Source organism: Rhineura floridana, chromosome 3 (assembly GCF_030035675.1).
Source record: "Rhineura floridana isolate rRhiFlo1 chromosome 3, rRhiFlo1.hap2, whole genome shotgun sequence".
Lineage (NCBI taxonomy): Eukaryota > Metazoa > Chordata > Lepidosauria > Squamata > Rhineuridae > Rhineura > Rhineura floridana.
In genome coordinates, this window is record NC_084482.1 from 4299017 (window position 1) to 4317182 (window position 18166).

General features: G+C 43.5%; 2 protein-coding genes across 2 annotated transcripts in view; one reads left to right on the forward strand and one right to left on the reverse strand.

The window, feature by feature from the left end:
• Positions 1 to 12097, reverse strand: TEX28 (testis expressed 28). The gene is made up of 6 exons (XM_061621653.1): positions 12050 to 12097; positions 5354 to 5436; positions 4885 to 4890; positions 3397 to 4073; positions 1129 to 1264; positions 1 to 378 (listed from the first exon to the last, which is right to left on the reverse strand). Exons 2-6 carry the CDS (start codon positions 5429 to 5431, stop codon positions 64 to 66), a joined length of 1212 nt encoding a protein of 403 aa, XP_061477637.1. The 5' UTR covers positions 5432 to 5436; positions 12050 to 12097; the 3' UTR covers positions 1 to 63.
• The window catches only part of TKTL1 (transketolase like 1), a 21472-nt gene continuing 11161 nt past the window's right edge, over positions 7856 to 18166 (forward strand). Inside the window, 8 exon segments of the mRNA XM_061621640.1 lie at positions 7856 to 7903; positions 12481 to 12557; positions 12559 to 12592; positions 13177 to 13274; positions 13463 to 13628; positions 13631 to 13677; positions 13759 to 13869; positions 13965 to 14163. Of these exon segments, the coding sequence (XP_061477624.1) occupies positions 7856 to 7903; positions 12481 to 12557; positions 12559 to 12592; positions 13177 to 13274; positions 13463 to 13628; positions 13631 to 13677; positions 13759 to 13869; positions 13965 to 14163 (780 nt within the window).

Sequence of the window (18166 nt, forward strand, 5' to 3'; positions counted from 1 at the left end):
AGTAGGGAGTGTTGGAAAGCACTAGGATGGATTTGGAGATCTGTGTGCTATTTTGTTCTCTGGCTACCAGGCTGAGGGAAGCCATGTTCTCCATTCCAGCTGGGTGATGACAGGCAAGTAGTTCCAGGCAGCACTTATGAAGAGGATCACAAACAGAGTGGTTAGGGCACGCCAGCGACTGCGCAGTAGAGGAAGGGCACAGGCTGAAACAGTGGAGACACACACCAAGAGAATAGTGGCAACAGTCAGCAGCAGGTTCATGAGCTGCCCATAGAGTTTATATACACTGGCCTGGGGCAGCTCCATTGCCTCCTGTTGCTGGGTCTGCTGCTGCATTTCCAGTTTGGCCAGCCGGGTCTGGTAGGAGTCCAGTACCTCCTGGCAAAGAGACAAGGAGAAAGTACGAAGTCAGTATCAGCCAGTCCTTATATAGACCAAGCTGCATAATCCACACACAGAGGAGAGGTATCAACAGGCTCATGGGAACCTCAAGGTCTGCAGAAGTAGTACACAAAAAGGTTTGGTGAAAACAAAGGGTGGGGGGACCTGCAAAACTGCCCAGTGAAACTGAGCATGCTCAGCAGCCATGAAATGTTTACTCAGAGTTTTTTGGGGGTAGAAAATATAAAACTGCTGGAAGGGGAAATGGAATGGAATATCCTGAACAGGAGCATACCACACTGAATGATTTTATTACAGGCCCCACAATTCATCTGCTAATGGCATTTCAACCCGTGCAAGAGAAATACATGTCAATAATGAGTTTTTCAGCATACGAATCATGAAACCATCCACTGGTCAATTGCTATAGCTTGAATCAATCTAACATCCCCTGGGTATCACTCTACAAAAAGCTTCATAGCAGTGCCCCTCCCTCTAACAGAGCATTCTAAGGTATATACACTAATTAATATTAACTTGAATCCTCTGAAGCTTTCTGACATCCTACAATCAACCATAAGATGACATTCCCCCAGAAATGCACTGATATTTGCCATATTCCTCATGGGCTCAACAACCACACATTCTGTCATGGCCAGTAACATAAAGCCTGCTCCATTGCCCTACCCCCTGCCCTTCGTAATGACACCATGCATCTTGGGCTTCTAGATATGGGGGTTCCCTTACCCAGATGTCCCGGGATCTCTCGTAAGACTGGTAGACCATCTTCTCCTCAGTGCAGGCCAGGTCATGTTTGAGGTTGGTGATCTCGTTGAGATTTATCTGTATCACGTCATTCACCTGCACTTCCAGATGAAAATACCTGAAGAAGAGTGGCACAGTCAAGTCGGGCTGAGTGAGGTTCTACAGTCTGATCCTGTGTCCCACATTTCCCCTTTTCTTCTCTCTCCCCCTCCCGTCCCCAAAGCCAACTGGCTGATCTTATTACAGACTGAAATTCAAGCACTGCTGGTAAATGGGTTATGGCTGAGCTGGCTCTGCTTCCTCATTTGGCACTTCCAATGACAAGACATAGATAAGCAGGTTTGTCCTGAGGAAGGAGAAGAGAGAGGGCCACGGGTGCCTAACAGCATGAAGGGCACCAAACAGCACGAGGGAAACAACAGGGCACTGAATGAGGAGTGGAATCATCCGTTAATCTAAGTTCTCTCAGAGTCTCACTTTTCTCATCTTAAATTTGGTTCTCTGCATCTCTGCAGCAATTTGTGATTTTTTTAAGTCTTGAAAATTCTTCAGCATTTTAGTGCAAATTTCTCCTTATAAATACATTTTTGTTTTGACTAATGTACACATTTTTGCAAGCAATTTATCCTAATATGCATTTTTGCATGTCATTTTCACCAATATATTCATTTTGTGCACATGTTGCTTAATTGGAGAGCTGTGTCGCAAAATTCAGATGTGGAAATTTGGAAGGATGGCTGTATTTTGGTTCTCATTGTTTTGGAAAGTGCAAATTTGATAAATTTGGCTTTAAATGTGAACTGAATCAACCCCCCCCCGAGGAATCTAAGAATAGTGAGAAATAATACTTGTGAGTGTTCATGAGGATCAGGTCCTAGGAGGGCATGTTACCAGGCCAGTTTAACCCCAAGGATTGATACTGGAGGAGATGTGATCCTGTCTGTGTTGAATTAACTGTTATGGTATGTATTCGTTGAACAGTTACCAGCCAGTTTGTGCTCACTGCTGAAGTGGAATTGTCTGAGAATGGGGTGCGGGGGTGGGTTATTAGAAAAATAGAGCTCAAAACAAATGCTTCTGTAGCATTGCAAACCTTGCTTCCTTCTGGCTTTATAAGTGAAATGTCAGATGTGCATACTAGCAGACCAAATGGTAGCTCAGCTATCAGCCTTGCCCTTCATCCCATGAGTCAGATGGGCAGTCTTTTTTATTTTAAAAGTGTTTGCATGAACAGTTATCTTTTTATTCATTGCCTTCTTGATTTAAAAAAAATGCAAATCTGCTGTGAGGACTGGTGAAGGTAGAAGGGCTACCAATGACATCACAGTTACCAACCTATTAGTAGTGTGTTTCTGCTTCAACCTTGCCAACTGCCCCCCACCCCAGCTTGACCCTAGAAGAAAGGTATGTTTGCATTTACTGCAATGAATGAGCTTTCAGAGTGCCCATTGCTCTAAAATGTGTCATTCTGTGTGCTCTTCTATGGAGGCTGAGTCTCTCTTCTCTGACTTTCAGAATTCTCTCATTGCTAAGAACATGATAGCTGTTCCTTCTTCTCCTGACAAGAAAAGCAGTATCTTGGTTCCCATATATGGTAAATGTAGCATGAAAAACATGGAGGAAATCAGAAGGAACAGGGTAGCTAGCTATATCCTCTACCAAGGTATAGGTATAGGATTAGCGCTGTGGGGGAAATGGACTTGATTCTGTGTCTCTGCCTCTGCCTCTCTGTGTGAATCAGTGCTGGCTCCAGGTTTTGGGGAGCCCATTGACAAAACTCTAGGGCCCACACGCTTGCCCTCCCCCTCTGTGTCCAATCCCTGCAACCATCCAGAGGAAGATGCTCCACCTCCTTGCTTTTGTCACTGAAAGCATGCTTGGAGGGGGCAAGATGCACAAGCAGCAATAGCAAGCAGGAGCAGGGTGCTCCAGAGAGTGAGGGCCAGAGTGTAGCCCCCTGCGGGGGTGTGGACCTCAACAGGTGAACAACAAGGCCTGCTCCTTGTATGAACGCAGATGGAGGAGGGAGTGTGGCACACAGTTCAACAAAGAGTCCCTGTATCCAGTAACAGAACACTGGATTCTGGCACTGAGGGCACAGCACTGAAGATCCTGGGCCACAGGCTCTGAACCTGGGAGACTGGGCATAGGGGAGAAGGAGACAGGATACCAAGAAGCATCAAACCTGGGGATGGGGTGTCAGGAGATGGGATACAGGAGCCAACTGTTCTCAAGAATGCAGGTGCCCACCTCTTCTTCTCCTCCTGCAGCAGTTCCATCATCTGCTGTTTGTCAGCCTTCCATGCCTCATCCAGCTTGTGCCACTCATCCTCCAAGGCCTTGTGATCTTCTCGAAGCTCAAGCAGCTGGGACTTCACCTCCTGCACTCTCTGACTGCTCTCCTCCTCAAGGATTTGCTTTGGGACAGCCTCCAGAAAAGCCCCGTTTTCCTTGCTCTCTGAAATGGAAGGGAGGTTAATTTCCTCAACAGTGCAAGTTTCTGTAGTGCGGATCCTGGGTATGCTGAAGGAAACCTGATGGGATATGCTGTTTCTGTCAGTGGCGAGCTGCTGCTGGGGAGTGGTGGCATTGCTGCTGCTGCTTTCCTGACTTGTCAGAACTCTTTGTTCTAACTTCCTCAGCTGGGTTAAGGAATCCTGTAGGCGCTGTTCTAGTTGGGCAATATTGGCTGAGGAGCGCTGGTTGATACGTTCAAAGGCCTGGCGGATGGAGGGTGCTTTCTCTCGGTCAGCCTTGCTCACCAGCTCCACATAGCATGAGGTATTGTCATTCCGATTGGCTTTCTCTACCCGCAGTTGTTCAGATAAGTGGAATATGCGGTGGCGCAGAACATCCTTCGGGTTGCGGCTGCTTAACTGGAAACTGGTGGAAGCAACAGAGGCGCTGCGGGCCCTACCGGACTCCACCTGCCACAGGGATGGAGTGGGAAGATGATAAGAGAAAGAGGTGGTAATCGGCTATCCCAGAATGCCATGATTCATGCTGCGTCCCCATTTGGTATATAACAATGCACTGGATTATACTTGTCTTGAGCTATCTTAGAATGCACTCTGGAATGACCAATACTGCCCTTTTGATCTATCCCACAAAGTGCTATGCTGTGCTTCCTCCAAGGACTGTTAGTATTTTCCTTTTTAATTATAAGTTTAAGAGAACGATTAAAAATAAGCATGGCAATAAGTATTTGAAGGCACATGATATTGCCACAGTCACTTGGAGATGGAGCAAAAGCCTGGAGTGCTGAGTAAGGGCCAGTTGCCCTGATGAGCTCTCCTGTAGACTGAACTATGACAGCCCTGTCATTCAGAATGTTCAGCGGCAACGCTTGCTGACTCCTTGATCCAAGCTAAACCGGACTAATATCACAGTTCCTAATGGAATTATAGCTTTGAGCCCTATTTACCATCTTCCACTCTCACTGCCTGCCTCTCCCCACTAGAGGATTAGGCATTAATTAGTTCCTGACTAGTATGACCTCAACATTTATTATTTTATTAATTTATTTTATTTTTTGGATTTATATCCTGCCCTTCCTCCCAGTAGGAGCCCAGGGCAAGATTTGATCTTCATGAGGAGTTATAGAGGTTCAGCTTAAAGTCTCTCACTTCTTCACCAGGGACAGCAGCAGGTGGTGATGGCAGATTAACCTTCAACTGCTTTTCTACTGCCTGGCTGCCTTCACTGTCTTCTGGGGCACTTCCCACCTGCCTCACCCACTGCTGTCTTCCAAAGGGTCCCTTGGAAAGGGAGAGAAAGGCATGGAGAGTGCGGCTGTGTGCGTGTTGCTGTCCCTGTGGGACAAGGACATGGGCAAAGATCCCTTGAAAGGGCCCATATTTGGGGAGGGATCCAGATTTAGTGACTGGCTGTGGGGGCAGTGCTTGAGGGGCAGAATCTTTCTTTGGTCCCATCAGACTTTGATGATAAAGCATGAAAGAGCAATGCTCCCTGCCTTCTCTTGTGATGGGTCTCTGTGGAAAGTTCCTTTGCAAAGAGGGTTCCCTGACATCACAGTGACATCACAAAGCTTTCTCCCCTAAAGCCATGGCAGGTGCTGCTCCCAGTACCAGTAGCCACAAATAGTGGGAGGTTACTGCTTGGAACCTGGGTTTGGGCTTTTAAAAGTCTCCCCAAGAGAATCACATGTCCAGGGGAAAATCAAAGATTGTGTGTTTTGGTCACTCACTGAACTGGGAGGCTGATTCGTAGAGCCTTCTGCCTGCTGAAAGGATTCTCCCTTGGGTGTGTTGTAGAGGTCCGCCATGGGTGCTGTATGGAGAGAGGCACGTACATCAAAGAGCAATTAATCTCATTCATCACCCAAGGTAAGTGCAAAAAATATCTGCAGCTGGTCGCAACCTCTGAAAAGTGAACAAGCTCAGTCTTCTTAATACAGGAGTGGTGAACCTATCGCCTTCCAGATGTTGTGGGCATCAAGCCCCATCAGCCCCAGCCCACATGGCCAATGGTCAGGGGTGATGGGAGTTTAATCCAACAACATCTGGAGGGCCACAGGTTCCCCATCCCTGCCTTCATATAATGCAGCTTAGTCTTCCCACTAATTAACATGATGGGGCCCAATCCACCTGAGCAGGTAATGGAGCCATCAGATAACCACTATGCAGCCAGCGTGGCATCCACCCATTCATGTAGAACTGCTTGCCACGTGGCAAAATTGTATTTATTTGTTTATTTCATTTATGAATTCCTTTCCAAATCAATTTAACAATAAAAACACCCAACAATGAAAATCTATTCAAATATATTTTCTAGGTCAAACATATAAAGACTGGGACAAAAATCTCCACTTAAAAAGCTATTTGGAAGAGGAAGGTCTTCAATAAGCACTAAAAGACAATAAAGACAGTGTCTGTCTAGTTGGAGGGAGTTCCAAAGAATAAGTGCTGCGGTCCAGGGCTGTGGAGTCGGTATGCCAGACCTTTCGACTCCGACTCCTCTATTTTTCTACTGTCCGACTCCAACTCCTTCATAAATGGCAAATGTATATTAACTAGTAATAACACATTTACTGTAGTAAAATGGTAGCACAAGGCATTTCATCACCACCACGTGCATCCAGATCTTGGAAAAGTTACTTTTTTGAACTACAACTCCCACGAGCCCAATCCCTGGGGCTGATGGGAGTTGTAGCTTAAAAAAGTAACTTTTCCAAGCTCTGGATTCACGTGGTGGTGATGAAATGCCTTGTGCTCCCATTTTACTACAGTAAATTTGTTATTACTAGTTAATATACATTTGCCATTTATGAAGGAGTCAGACACGGACTCGGAGTTGGTACATTTCTACCGACTCCAACTCCAGCTCCACCCAAAATTGCTCCCAACTCCGACTCCACAACTCTGACTCCACAGCCCTGCTGCGGTCACAGTAAAGTCTGAATCCTACATTGTAAGGAATGGACAAAGTAGTACAAGAATGTAAGAAGAAATTAAAAGAGTTTTTTGAACATAATTTACATAAAGGAACAAATGAAAATATCATTTGGGATACAAGTAAGGCATTTATGAGGGGATATTTTATTAAATGTAACTCTGAATTAAAAAAAAAGAAACAGAAAATGCAATTAATTTTGGAAGAAATAAAACAAAAAGAGGAAGAATTGTAAAAGAATCCAACTAAAGTTTCTATTGTAAATCAAATTAAAATGTTACAGAAGCAAGTATCAATGCTGACAGTTAGAGAAATTGAAAGGAAACTAAATTTTGCTAAACAAAGGACTTTTGAATTTGCAAATAAACCAGGGAAATGGTTAGCATATAAATTAAGAAAAGAACGTCAAAAAAATATTATTTTAAAGATACAAGAAGGAGATGAGACGCTGACAGATAATGTAAAAATCAAAAAGATTTTTCATCAATATTATTCAACATTGTACAAGTGTCAGGAAATTCCATCTGAAAAAATAGAAGAGTATATATCTAAACAGAATTTGCCTAAAATTACAGACTTTCAGAGACAAGCTATTAATGGCCCTATTACGTCAAGAGAGATATCTGAAGCTATAAACAAAATTAAATTAGGAAAGTCGCCAGGACCAGATGGGTTATCTGCAATGTATTATAAATGTTTGGAGGAAGAACTCTTGCTACCTTTACAGTCTACAATGAATTTTATTCTGCAAGAGGGAAAGATACCGGATAGTTGGAAAAATGCTAACTTAACATTAATACCTAAAGAGGAGCAAGATTTAACTAAAACAAAAAATTATCGGCCAATATCTCTATTGAATAATGACTATAAAATTTTTACAATGATCTTGGCAGAAAGATTGAAAATAATATTGCAACAATTTATCCAGGAAGATCAATCAGGGTTTTTACCTAAAAGACAATTACGTGACAACGTCAGGAATGTCTTGAATGTGTTGGAATATTTAGAACAACGAAATGATAAACAAGCAGCTTTGATTTTTTTAGATGCTGAAAAAGCATTTGATAATTTGAATTGGAAATTTATGTTTCAGGTTTTGGAGCAAATGGATTTTGGAGACAATTTTATAAAATGGATTAGATCGATTTATACATCTCAGAAGGCTCAGATAATTGTTAACGGAGATTTAACGGATTCATGTGAAATACAAAAGGGTACAAGACAGGGATGTCCATTATCTCCCCTTTTATTTATTCTGGTCTTAGAAGTGCTGCTTAGGAACGGACTTCCAGATTAGATGGTGTCTACAGGAGGCCCTCTCCTGCAGAGCATAGTGAACAACTGGGTATGTAAAGGAGGAGACAATATTTTAGAACATATGCATTAGCTGTGCTTTCCAGAGGGGTAGGTGATAAAGCATCTTAAGGCAATTGGTTTGCCTAGGGAGTAGACAATTGTGCCCTCCAGATGTTGTTAGACTACAACTCCAATCATACTTAACCATTAACCATACTGTTAGGGGTTGAACTATTAGCCATACTGTTAGGGGCTGGTGGGAGTTGGAGTCCAACAACTTCTAGCAGGCACCAGGTTCACTATCCCTCCAGTGGAACAATCTAAGAAGAGCACAGGGGCGAGGAACCACATTGCTGTTCCTTTCTTGGTGCCAGATATAAAACCCACAGGCTAGGGACAGTAGAAAACCTGGAAGCAATTAGTATTTAAAGACTCAAACCAGATTACTTTAAGAACAAACTACTCCCCAAGGAAACTTCCAGACATTTAAAATCAAGTTTAGAGGCTTCCTCAATGTCCTGCTGATATTTCAATGTATTTATTTAGGACAGCTATATATGATCCCTGTGTGGTTTACACAAAATAGTTTACATAAAAATAGGGAACTACAATGCTGGCCAAACTATCATACCACTAAAATATAAAAAACAACATAGGAGCAGATCTCAGAGCAGCACAAACCCATCCATAGAATCAAACTGTGACTAAAAATAAACTAAAAATAAAGGTATTTGCCTAGCAGTGGAAAAACAACATAGGCATCAGTTGAGCTTCTCAATTGAGTGTAAGAGCAGTACCTTTTCAATGGTGATGTTAAAGTTAAGAAATGTCCTCCCATTGAAACTACACCAGGCTCCTCCATTGTTGGCTTTGGGGAATCTTTTAAGACTTTTTTTACTCTTATGTGTATGATTGCAAATTTGCTGCCTTTAAAAGTTGTATATTGGCCATGCTTGCTAGGACTGATGGGAACAAGAAGAACCTAGAATCAGAAGATTCTAGGTCTTCTTGTGTTCTTAGTAGCAGCAGCAGCAGCAGCCATTGCTGCTGGCCCTTTTTCTGAATGGTACAGGATTGAGCTTCTCTTGGTCGTTCAATATCTGGAGGGTCAAAGGTTTTCCATTTTAGTCTAGGCTATAATGGCTCTTTTTAGGGGCATGTATGCCAATTTATAGTCATACATTGGGACAAATTTGGCCTGTAAGATACCAGCTGCCTGCCACTGTTTTTGTATTTCTTTCCCTAGAATCTAAGGCAGGTGTGGGGAGCCGGTGGCCTTCAGATGTTGGTGAACTTCAACTCTCATCGTCCCTGGCCAATAGTCATGCTTACTGGGGCTAATAGAAGTTCTAGTTCAGCAACATCTGGAGGGTCAAAGGTTCCCCACACCTGGTCTAAAGCCTAGATCCAGATTTTTTGAATTACTGCTCTCATCATCCCTGATTATTGGCTACACTGGCTGAAACTGATGGGAGTTGAAGGCCAACAACATCCGGGGGAGGGGGGGAATAGATTTCTAATGCCTGGCTTAGACTCTGAGCCAGAGGCAGAAATCCTGAAAGTGGCTGAGTTCCTGGTGTATGCTGGAAGGAAGAATAAGTGGCGCCAAAGAATGAAGCAACCATCCCAAGAAGAAGCAGCCTAAGAAGAGAGCCTTTTCCGTTTCCCCTGAGGCAGCATATTAGGCAGTGGTCAGGCAAGGGAGGACCTGCCTCTCACCCCCTCAAAAAGATGGTCTCAAAAGAAAATAGGTATGTGGAAAATGGAGTTAGGCAGCTGCTGGCTACAGTGAAGCTGACAGGTAAGATAAAGAAGCCTAAGAAACATTGCAAAGCATGGAATGAGGGGTTCTGGAGGGCTTGAAATCACCCTCAGAAATGGGGAGCATTCTCTCTGTCATGCCCCATCTAGTCCCCACCATAAAAGGAACATAAGAAGAGCCCTACTGGATCAGACCAAAGGCCCATCACAGCCCAGCATCCTGTTCTAACAGTGGACAACCAGATGTTCATGGAAAGTCCGCAAGCAGGACCTGAGCACAACAGCACTCTCTTCACCTGTGAGACCCAGCAACTGGTATTCAGAGACATATTGCCTCCAGCAGTGGAGTCAATGGAGAAAGGAATGCCTTTTCTAATGCCCCTATAGTTTACCCCCAGGGAACAGGAGATATAACAGCAAAGTTGTCTTAATTATTGTCTATCATCTGTTACATTTAAACCTGGGATATTTCCCAGTCAGGAATCTATTGGAAAGCAGCTATCCCTCCTCAGGTGTTCTAGCAAGCATGGTTGGCCACTTACATTTATAGTACTTGCAGGGGAGAAAAACCAGGGCTGTGGAGCTGGTATGCCTAACCTTCGACTCCGACTCCTCTATTATTCTACTGTCCAACTCCGACTCCACCCAAAATTGCTTCCAACTCCACAGCCCTGGAAAGAGCTGTAAATGTCTTTTTAAATTGGAAGCTCTCATAGGAGCATTTTTATCGCTGCCTGAATATGCGCTGATCTTGGCATCACAGCATTTGTCTTCATCTGGGTCCTGTGTCATACACTGACACACAAAATGTTTTCCATCTTGAGTTATGGTGAAATGCTCAACTACAGCTGACTTCATGGGAAGCTTCTTTGACATTTTGAATTTATATTTTTTAAAAATTGTCAGTCAAAATTTATTTTGAAGCCAGAGTTGGTACATTTCTACCGACTCCGACTCCGACTCCACCCAAAATTGCTTCTAACTCCGACTCTGACTCCACGATTCTGACTCCACAGCCCTGAGAAAAATACACACAACCCAAATGGCATCTATTTATTAACATGGGTCCCAGAAAGCATTGCTGCACCTCATTGAAATGAATGGGATCTGTGCCAGAGCACCATTAGATTGCTCTTTGAGGCTCTTGCAGAGCTCCCATTCTTTTCAATTAGGCTTACACAGAAGAATTCTCTGGTGGACAGTGTCCTGTGAATTAGATCCATCTGTGTTCCACTGTCACCCATTATTGGCTCCCAATAAATCATTACCTGAGTTGGCCTTATTATAGGGTCAATCTTTGCACACATGGGAAGAGGGAAGGTTGAGGAAATAAATAGGGTGGTGCACTTAGTGAAGGAGGAACACATTTTTCTACACATGAGGGAATGTAGGTCTTAGTGTCACAGAGGGAGTTATAATATGGCAGGCTGAAGAAGCAACAATATCACATCTTCTCCCTCACATCCAAGTGTAGGATGGGCTTGTGGACAGGCACTTTAGCTATGCTGTCTGTCATCCCTTGCAGCTCTTAGCAATAGTTTTAGCAAACAGGCACCTGGGCCAATGGCCCCCTTCTCCTCATGGACTGCCAAGCATGCAATGAAAGGCATAATTAGCATCCGATCTGCCACATTTCAAACTGCCTGATGTGAAAGGAAGTGTGAAAGCTGCCTGTGACGCCCTTCCCTGGCTCCCCCTGTCAGGTTCCTACCTGCTCGTGGCTACTGCCTGTCACTAGGCACCACCAGGGACTCCACCAGTCCCGACTGTCCTTTTTTATGGTTTCTCTCTCCGCTCTAGCACAGACCTCACCAGATCCCCCTGCTAGGCAGCACCACCAGTCACGTCCTATAACCAGTATTCCCAGAGACTCTGCCTGAGTCTCTCTCAATCAGGTTACCTCTGTGACTGCGTGCTTAAGCTGTCCCAATCCCTTTGATCTATAGAGAATGCATATAATTCTGGGTTGCTCTGGATACTTGTGGTGTTATATTCTTCCCTTCACCGCTGCCACCAATTGTTACAGTTTCCCTTCAGCCTTGGTAAGTACCTTGCCCTCCCCTCTGGTCTGTATATTCCCCAGCCAAGGATCAGGCCTCCGGTAAACCAAAATAGTGTTTATTTAATATTAGAAATAACAAGATTACTTTATAAAGGCACATAAGCATATGGTTTCATCTATTCCTGTGGTACTTGTTTTAGTATTAATCCGAACTCCACACTCTCCTCACATCCACCAACTCTCCACACAATCTCCTCTCAAAAACCCCACCAAACACCTCTCAAACAACCCACCCCCATTCAACTGTCATTCTTCCATTTATACTCCCAGCCATTCAAACGCTCAGCCAATCATCCAGCATTCTACTGCTCATGTACTCCCCCTCCTCTTTCACTCCACTTACCATATATCTTCTATACAAACAGCACTTACCATATATACATTAATACAGGAACATCACACTGCCCACTTTGGTCATTCTAAAACCCAGGTTTCTTGCTGAAGAAGTGGAGACGAGCTGAGGTCCTTAGATGTAGGGGCCTTGTTGCTTTCCATTAACTTAGGATTCAGGGAGGTCTCTGGTCTGTGCAGTTCTTTCATACCATGTGCTACAAACCAAATGAGCCATCCCAGCAATTACCACTTTGTGCTCTCCAAGATGATGAGTATCTAGTGTTGTCCTCTGTGTGAAGAAGATGGGGTTAGATTCACGCTTTAACGTATCTTCAGATCCTATTGCTATGCTGAGAGTTTGGCTCAGCTTTCCATTCTGTTTTGCATGCAACTCCCAAGCCCCGGCATGGTAATCCTGCATTAAATTCTCCTCCTTTCTGGTGTTGTGACACCTTATGTCCCCTGGACAGGGCCATGTTGTGCCTGTGCTCTGTGCTGCATGGGCTGAAGCTGGCAATATCAAGGAGTTGGAGCTGTTGAAACTGAGATAAAGACTGTGACCTGGAAGGCCTCCCAACCCCTGTGTTTTTCTTACTGTATCACTGGCTCTCTGTGGTCTGCACCATATAGTGGGTTACTACTGCATGCTCTTTATGAGCAACTGAAACTCAAAAGGCTGGGGTAGATACAAGTTGTAGCAGAGCAACCATGTTTCTCTTCTGTGTTACTGTGGGTCTAAATGGGCCTTGTCCTACTCTGCCTTGTCCTAGTATGTGTAGGCTGACTTTATAGGCCAAACCATAGGTTGTTAGACTCCAGTTCCCATCAACCTCAGCCCACATAACCAGTAGTGAGAGCTGGTGGGAGCTGTAGTCTAGCAGTATCTGGAGGGCCACAAGTTCTCCATCCCTGTGGTAGGCAAACTATGCAAAAGCAGGGCTTTTGGACTAGTTACTTTAGGAGCTTGTGCGTGTGTGTTGCTGGAGTAGTGGGCAGTAAAGTGCTGTGTGTGCATGTATGGAAAGAGATGTGAATTGTGCCCTAAATCTGATCCAGAGAGGATGGGAATAAAAGACAGCCCTCATGGACTAATCTGCATGGCATAGTTACCATATTGATAGTTTTCATTCTATTATCCTAGCATTCTTTTTCTCCTGGCTTTACAGAGGCTGCCTTTTGTGGATCTGGCCACTGGTTCACTGGGACAAGGCCTGGGAGCTGCTTCTGGAATGGCCTACACAGGCAAATACTTTGACAGGGCCAGGTGGGAAGCTACTGGAAAATCTGGAAAGATCTCCATAACAACATAAACCTGTTCCTTCTTGCCTCCTCTTGTTTTGGTCCTAGTGTGAAGTTCAACAGTGGTGAGGAACAACATATGGTGGGTTGTGGGAAAGACCTATCTTCCCCCCCTTCCCTTATAGGACCCTGATGTGCCTTGCTCTTTTCCAGTCACCGAGTGTACTGCCTACTGGGTGATAGCAAGTCCTCAGAGGGGTCTGTGTGGGAAGGCCTAGCATTTGGATCCCACTATGAGTTGGACAATCTGGTAGCCATCTTTTACGTCAACCGGCTGGGGCAGAGTAAAGCAGAACCATTGTGCCATGACACTGATGACCATTGTGCCATGACACTGATGGCTACTGCAAGCATTGTGAAGCCTCTGGGTGAGCACTGCTGTCTGCTTTTGCCTTCATCCTAACAAGGAAATTGCTTCTTGAACCAACCTTATTCCCTTGTTTTGCTAGGTGGAATACCTATATTGTGGATGGTCATGGTGGAAGAACTGTGTTGGGCCCAGTGGCAAGCAAGCAGCAGAAGGGGAAGCTCACCGCTATTGCGGCCAAGTATTTCAAAGAGTGAGGAATCACAGGTGAACATGGGCCCCTTTGTCTTGGGGATGGTGAGGGATGACGACAGAGGGGACCGTTTCCAGTCACTAGATGGGACCTAGTACAGGTTTTCTTATCTCAAGTGTGGAGGATACTGACAATTGGCATGGAAAGCCCATGCCCAAGGACAAAGTAGAGTCTATTATCCACACTCTTAAGAGCTAAATCTAGACTAATAAAGTCTTATCTATCCAACCACCTGCTCGGGATGTGCCACAGATTAGCAGTGTGGATATCAAGATGCCCTCCACCTGCATTTTCGTACAGCATTTTCAGTTAGTCCAAATGCTCTACTTCTGCCCTAAATATATAGAGCCATCTGACAACAAATTGGCAGGGTTTTGCCATCTGTATCTATGTGAGTGTGGATATGTATAATACTAAATTTTAAAAAAATCAACTTACTTTCCATAGCTGGATTGTACTAAAATAAAATAAAAAATCCTCCACATACTTATCTGAGAGTAATCCCATCAACCCCCTTTAGGATGCACACCTTAACATGGTGAGGGGGTTTGAGAGTGTTGAACAAGCTGAGAGCAATGCCGTCAGGAGTCTAGACCAAGAGACTAGACTCCTAGCAGGGGCACCCATGGAGGAATGGTCAAAGCTGAGACACCAGACTAAGATGCATCCAAACTCAGAGGAAGGCAATGGTAAACCACCTCTGAATACCTCTTACCACGAAAACCCTATGAACAGAGTATCCAAAATGCAACACGAGATAGTGCTGGAAGATGAGACCCCCAGGTCAGAAGGCACTCACCGAGCTACTGGGGAAGAACAAAGGACAAGTACGAGTAGCGCTGTGACTAATGACGCAGCTGGGTCAAAGCCGAAAGGAAGCCCAGAGGCTGATGCACACAGATGCGAAAGGAGAGTCCAGAGTTGTACGATGCACACAATAGGAACATGGAATGTGAGAAGCATGAACCAGGGAAAGTTAGAAATTGTCAAGCAAGAAATGGAGCGTATCAACATTACAATACTTGGTGTGAGTGAATTAAAATGGACTGGAATGGGACACTTTCAATCAGGCAACTACAAAATATTTTATGCAGGAAATGAGAAATCAAGAAGAAATGGGGTTGCTTTAATAGTGAGAAGGGATGTAGCAAAAGCAATTAGGAGCTACAATGCAAGGTCTGAGTGAGTGATATCAATGAGATTAAACGAGAAACCTATTAACATAACCATCATCCAAGTCTACGCTCCAGCGTCAAATGCAGAAGAAGAATTGGAGAGATTTTACGCAGAAGTACAGGAGGAGATTGATCACACACCAAAACAAGATATGATGATAAACATGGGGGATTGGAATGCAAAAGTAGGGAACAGAGAAGAATTAGGAATTGTGGGGAAATGGGGTCTAGGAGACAGAAATGAAGCAGGAGAAAGACTTATTGAATTCTGTGAAGCCAATGATTTGTTTCTTGCCAACACATTTTTTGAGCAACCAAAAAGACGACTGTACACATGGACATCACCAGATGGTCAATATAGGAATCAAATTGACAGAGCTTGGAAAAGTTACTTTTTTGAACTACAACTACCATCAGCCCAACCTAGTGGCCATGCTGGCTGGGGCTGATGGGAGTTGTAGTTCAAAAAAGTAACTTTTCCAAGCTCTGCAAATTGATTATATAATTGGAAACAGAAGATGGAGAAGTTCCATACTTTCTGTAAAAACAAGACCAGAAGCAGATTGCGGTACAGATCATGAACTGATCGTATCGAAAATCAGAGTAAAGCTAAAGAAGAACAACAAAGCAATCATAATGCCAAAATACAATTTCAATAACATCCCAGAAGAATATAAAGATCAAATAAGGAACAGGTTTGAGGCTTTAAACTTAGTTGACAGAGAACCAGAAGAACTATGGGCTGAAGTCAGGGACACTATCAGGGAAGAATGCAAAAAGACAATACCTCTTGTTAAAAAGAGAGAAAGACCTCAATGGATGACTGAAGAAACTCTTAAAATGGTTAAAGAGAGAAGGAAAGCAAAAGCAAAAGGAGCCAGAAACATGGTTAGAACCCTAAATGCAGCAATACAGCGATTAGTACGTAGAGACAAAGAGAACTATTACAATAGTTATTGTATAGAAATAGAAGAGGATAACAAAAAGGGAAGAACAACAGCCCCATTCCAAAAGATTAGAGAAATGAAAGGGAAATTTAAACCAACAGTAGGGATATTGAATAATCAACAGGGGAACACACTGACTGACCAAGATGAAATAAAAGGAAGATGAAAGCAATACACTGAAGAACTCTACAAAAGAGATGCAAGGATGACAGATTCATTCATGGAGGAACCATATGATGAAGAACCAGAAATTTTAGAATGTGAGGTGAAAGCTGCTCTTAAAATTCTTGGAAGAAACAAATCACCAGGAATAGATGGCATACCAATAGAGTTGCTACAAGCTACTGAGACTGAATCTGTCCAAATTTTGACAAAAATTTGTCAACAAATATGGAAAACTAAACAATGGCCCACAGACTGGAAGCGTTCAATGTATATCCCAATTCCAAAGAAAGGAGATCCCAGAGAATGCAGTAATTATCAAACTATTGCCTTAATATCCCATGCAAGTAAAGTAATCCTCAAGATTCTACAACAAAGGCTCTTACCATATATGGAGTGAGAAATGCCAGACATCCAAACTGGATTTAGAAAGGGAAGAGGCACCAGAGATCATATTGCAAACATATGTTGGATAATGGAACGGAGCAAGGAATTTCAGAAGAAAATCCCCCTGTGCTTTATAGACTACAGCAAAGCCTTTGACTTTGTAGATCATGAAAAACTATGGAATGCTTTAAAAGAAATGGGGGTGCCACAGCATCTGATTGTCTTGATGCGCTACCTATACTCTGGACAAAAGGCTATTGTAAGGACAGAATATGGAGAAACCGATTGGTTCCCCATCGGAAAGGGTGTGAGACAGGGGTGTGTTTTATCACCCTACTTGTTTAATCTGTACACAGAACATATCATACGGAAAGTGGGATTGGACCAAGATGGTGTGAAAATTGGAGGGAGAAGCATCAATAATTTAAGATATGCAGTCGATACCATACTCTTAGCGGAAACCAGTAATGATTTGAAACAAATGCTGATGAAAATTAAAGAGGAAAGCACAAAAGCAGGACTAAAGTTTAATGTCAAAAAGACTAAAGTAATGACAACAGAAGATTTATGTAGCTTTACAGTAGACAATGAGGACATTGAACTTGTCAAGGATTACCACTACCTCGGCACAGTCATTAACCAAAATGGAGACAATAGTCAAGAAATCAGAAGAAGGCTAGGACTGGGTAGGGCAGCTGTGAGAGAACTAGAAAATGTCCTCAAATGCAAAGATGTATCACTGAACACCAAAGTCAGGATCATTCAGACCATGGTATTCCCGATCTCTATGTATGGATGTGAAAGTTGGACAGTGAAAAAAGGGGATAAAAGAAAAATCAACTCATTTGAAATGTGGTGTTGGAGGAGAGGTTTGCGCATACCATGGACTGCGAAAAAGACAAATAATTGGGTGTTAGAACAAATTAAACCAGAACTGTCACTAGAAGCTACAATGATGAGACTGAGGTTATCATACTTTGGACACATAATGGGAAGACATGATTCACTAGAAAAGACCATAATGCTGGGCAAAACAGAAGGAAGTAGAAAAAGAGAAAGGCCAAACAAGAGATGGATTGATTCCATAAAGGAAGCCACAGACCTGAATTTACAAGATCTGAACAGGGTGGTTCACAACAGATGCTCTTGGAGGTCACTGATTCATAGGGTCGCCATAAGTCGTAATCAACTTGAAGGCACATAACAACAACAACAATCCCGTCAAACTAGTGGGGCTTACTTCTGAGTATGGGTAGGATTGGGAATTCTAATCTGAGATAGCTGTAGTGAAAATTGAAGCATGGTGGTCTCTGTTCTGGATTAGTTCATCTAAGATGCTTTTGTCTCTACTGTAGGCAGCCTCTGAAAGATTGCTCCAACCATTACATCACACAGCCTGATTTACACTCAGTTCATAGTTTGGGATTTTTGAGAGCCATGTATTCCTATACGCTGGAGGTAGTGTGGCTGAGGAGATACAATGTGCGAGTTGGTATCTTTCATTCAGCTTTGGAGGAGGAGCAAGAGTTGTGCAAATCTAGATGTCCTGACTCTTGTCCCCAATTTGTGTTAACCTCGAGCAAGCATGTTTGAAGATTGTTGTCTGCTTTGAAAAGAAAGATAGCC

Excerpts from the sequence above, each read along its gene's own strand:
- TEX28 (XM_061621653.1), bottom strand. The coding sequence starts at position 5,431 with ATGGCGGACCTCTACAACACACCCAAGGGAGAATCCTTTCAGCAGGCA. Across the intron at positions 1,265-3,396 it reads CTGCAGGAGGAGAAGAAGAG|GTATTTTCATCTGGAAGTGC; the intron begins GTGGGCACCTGC and ends ACTCTTCTTCAG. Across the intron at positions 379-1,128 it reads AGAGATCCCGGGACATCTGG|GAGGTACTGGACTCCTACCA; the intron begins GTAAGGGAACCC and ends TCTCTTTGCCAG.